The sequence below is a fragment of the Eublepharis macularius genome, chromosome 3 (genome assembly GCF_028583425.1).
Source record: "Eublepharis macularius isolate TG4126 chromosome 3, MPM_Emac_v1.0, whole genome shotgun sequence".
Lineage (NCBI taxonomy): Eukaryota > Metazoa > Chordata > Lepidosauria > Squamata > Eublepharidae > Eublepharis > Eublepharis macularius.
The window spans coordinates 188,014,792-188,017,426 of NC_072792.1; the positions used below are offsets into that span (position 1 = coordinate 188,014,792).

General features: G+C 57.8%; 1 protein-coding gene across 1 annotated transcript; it reads left to right on the forward strand.

Moving 5' to 3' along the window:
- Nucleotides 1–930: 930 nt before the first annotated feature.
- Nucleotides 931–1,881, forward strand: LOC129326407 (olfactory receptor 52B2-like). The gene has a single exon (XM_054974565.1). The coding sequence runs from the start codon at nucleotides 931–933 to the stop codon at nucleotides 1,879–1,881; it is 951 nt and encodes a 316-aa protein (XP_054830540.1).
- Nucleotides 1,882–2,635: the final 754 nt, after the last annotated feature.

The window sequence follows — 2,635 nt, forward strand, 5'->3', positions numbered from 1 at the left end:
ATCTTCACTAATGACGATCCACAAAACACTTTGTCCCCTGGCAGTTGCCAGGGCTACGCTTAGCCTTCTGGGTGCCACTTGGGCCGGTCCGAACTCATCGACCTTCCTGCCGGTTTCGGGGCCATAATCGCTTCTGGGGGTACTGAGAACAGGCTGGTTTATGATGCGATGGAAGCCTGTTCCACATCTGCCCCCCCCCCGTCCCCTTCTGCTGTTCCTCCTCAAGAACTTCTGGAGCTCCTTGGGGGTGACTCCCCAGGCTTTCTGCGTGTCTTTTGGCACCTGATGTGGGGGCGGAGGGCATGCAGGCTTTGTGGCTGGGAGTGGGACACGTTCCTGGGACATGCCGAGAACTGCCTGGAGCACCCAAATAATCATTTAGTTAATCATTTTTAAAGCTGTGCAGGAGGTTAACTGCCTGAATACCTCTGTGACACATCCCCCCCACCCCCCTTCCACTTGCATTGTCAAAGACCTTTCGAAAGGCCGGGCTGCTGCAGTTGCCTCCTGGGCCCCAGAGCAGAGGGGCTGCGAGGGGAGAGGGGGGCTCAGGGGTCAGAGCAGGAAGGTGTTCGGCCTCGGAAAAGAAGTCAGACTTTGCCTCCATGTCGGTTTAAGTTTTCGGGCCCCTCTAGTTCTGCAAAGGACTGATTTAGTAGATGTTGGACCCAGTTTCCAATGAATGAAGCGCCCTTCTGCAGCCAAGAATCAGGGCCAAGCTACACGTGACGAATGACACTTGAATGGCAAGTGTATTTCTCCCTGTTCACTTGCCCTCCACTCAATCCACTTGCCGTTCAAGCGTCATTCGTCACTTGTAGCTTGGCCCTCCGTCGGCAACCGCAGGGCTTGGAGAAACGATTGATTCTGTGGCCTGTTCTGTTTTCTCTCGGCAGGAGCCCGAGGCTGCCGCGGCCTGCGCCACGCCTGATGGCTCTCAACCACAGCAGCTTTGACCCCGTCACCTTCGTCCTGACGGGCATCCCGGGCATGGAGGAATCCCACGTCTGGATCTCCGTCCCCTTCTGCCTGATGTATGCCGTGGCGCTCACGGGGAATTCCTTCCTCCTGTTTCTCATTGCCACAGACCGCAGCCTCCACCAGCCCATGTGCCTCCTACTAGCGCTGCTCTCCGTGGCTGACCTCATGCTGTCCACAGCCACCGTGCCGGAAATGCTGGCCATCTTCTGGTTTGGATCCAGGAAGGTCTCCTTCGACGCCTGCATCGCTCAAATGTTCTTCACGCACTTCAGCTTCATCGCCGAGTCGACCATCCTGCTGGCCATGGCCTTTGACCGCTACGTCGCCATCTGCGACCCTCTGCGCTACCTGGCAGTCCTGACTCCCGCCACGATCGGAAAGGTGGCTGTGGCGGCGGTGCTGAGGGGGCTGGGCATCATGTTCCCGACCATCTTCCTCCTCAAGAGGCTGCCCTACTGTGGCCACAGCACCATGCACCACACGTATTGCGAGCACATGGGCATCGCTCGGCTGGCCTGTGCAGACATCACAGCCAACATCTGGTACGGATTCACCACCACCCTCCTGTCCTCCGGACTGGACGCCGTGCTCATCAGCCTGTCCTACGCCGTCATCCTTCGAGCCGTCTTCCGGCTCCCGTCCAAGGAGGCCCGCCTGAAGGCTCTCCGCACCTGTGGCTCCCACCTGTGCGTCATCCTGATGTTCTACCTGCCCGCCTTCTTCTCCTTCCTCACCCATCGCTTTATCCACAACATTCCCAGCTGCATCCACATCCTCTTGGCTAACCTCTATGTCATTGTGCCCCCCATGCTCAACCCCATTGTGTATGGGGTGAGAACAAGACAGATCTGGGAGCGAGTCACCCATATGTTCTCAAAGGTGGGGGGCACCTGCCGCTGAGAGAACGTGGCACGAGGGACCCTCGTTTGGGGTGCCTCTGAGATGAAATCCTTCCCCTTAAGAGGGGGAAGGTGGACTCCTCCTGGGAAACGGGACTTCAGGGTGCGCGAGAAGCCCGGCTTTGTCTTTCTGCTCCTCCAAGGCCCGGGTTGCGCCGAGGACGGCTTCTGTTTCTCCAGGCTTCAGGAGAGCCTTCCGGTCCTCCACGTTCTTGCCTTTTGCTCATAAGGACAACAGGAAGCCTCTCCCCAGGCCCGTTACGGGAGCCTAAGAGGGAATCAAAGGCAGCGGGTGCCTGTGGCCCTTTCAGGATATGCTTGCCTTAAATAAAATAAAACAAACGCCAGTCTTCATATGTCTGAATTCCGCAGCCTTGCTTGGCACTGGAGCGTCGCCCGAGACGTCTGCTCCGCCTGCAGGAGTCCATGAAAGACTTGGCTTCTCGCTGCAAATGTTTTATGACCCCATTCTGAGGTCGCGCTGGCAACCCATAATTACACCCCACACGTGCGCGCACACACGCCCGCACATGCGCGTTCTTCTTCCCTCTGCAAGGGTCAGCTGTTTTTTCTCCAGACTTCAGGATTCTCACAAAAGTGGCCGTCCTGTTCCTGGAACGCCCCCCCCCCCCCGCCCCCCGCCCCAGCTCAGGCTGCACATGGTGGCGGAGTGTCATGTGACTACGCAAAATTCTGTCTGCACAGAAAACTAACTTGTCAGGGCGGAGCGCTCTGGCCACTCCTGCTTTCTATGT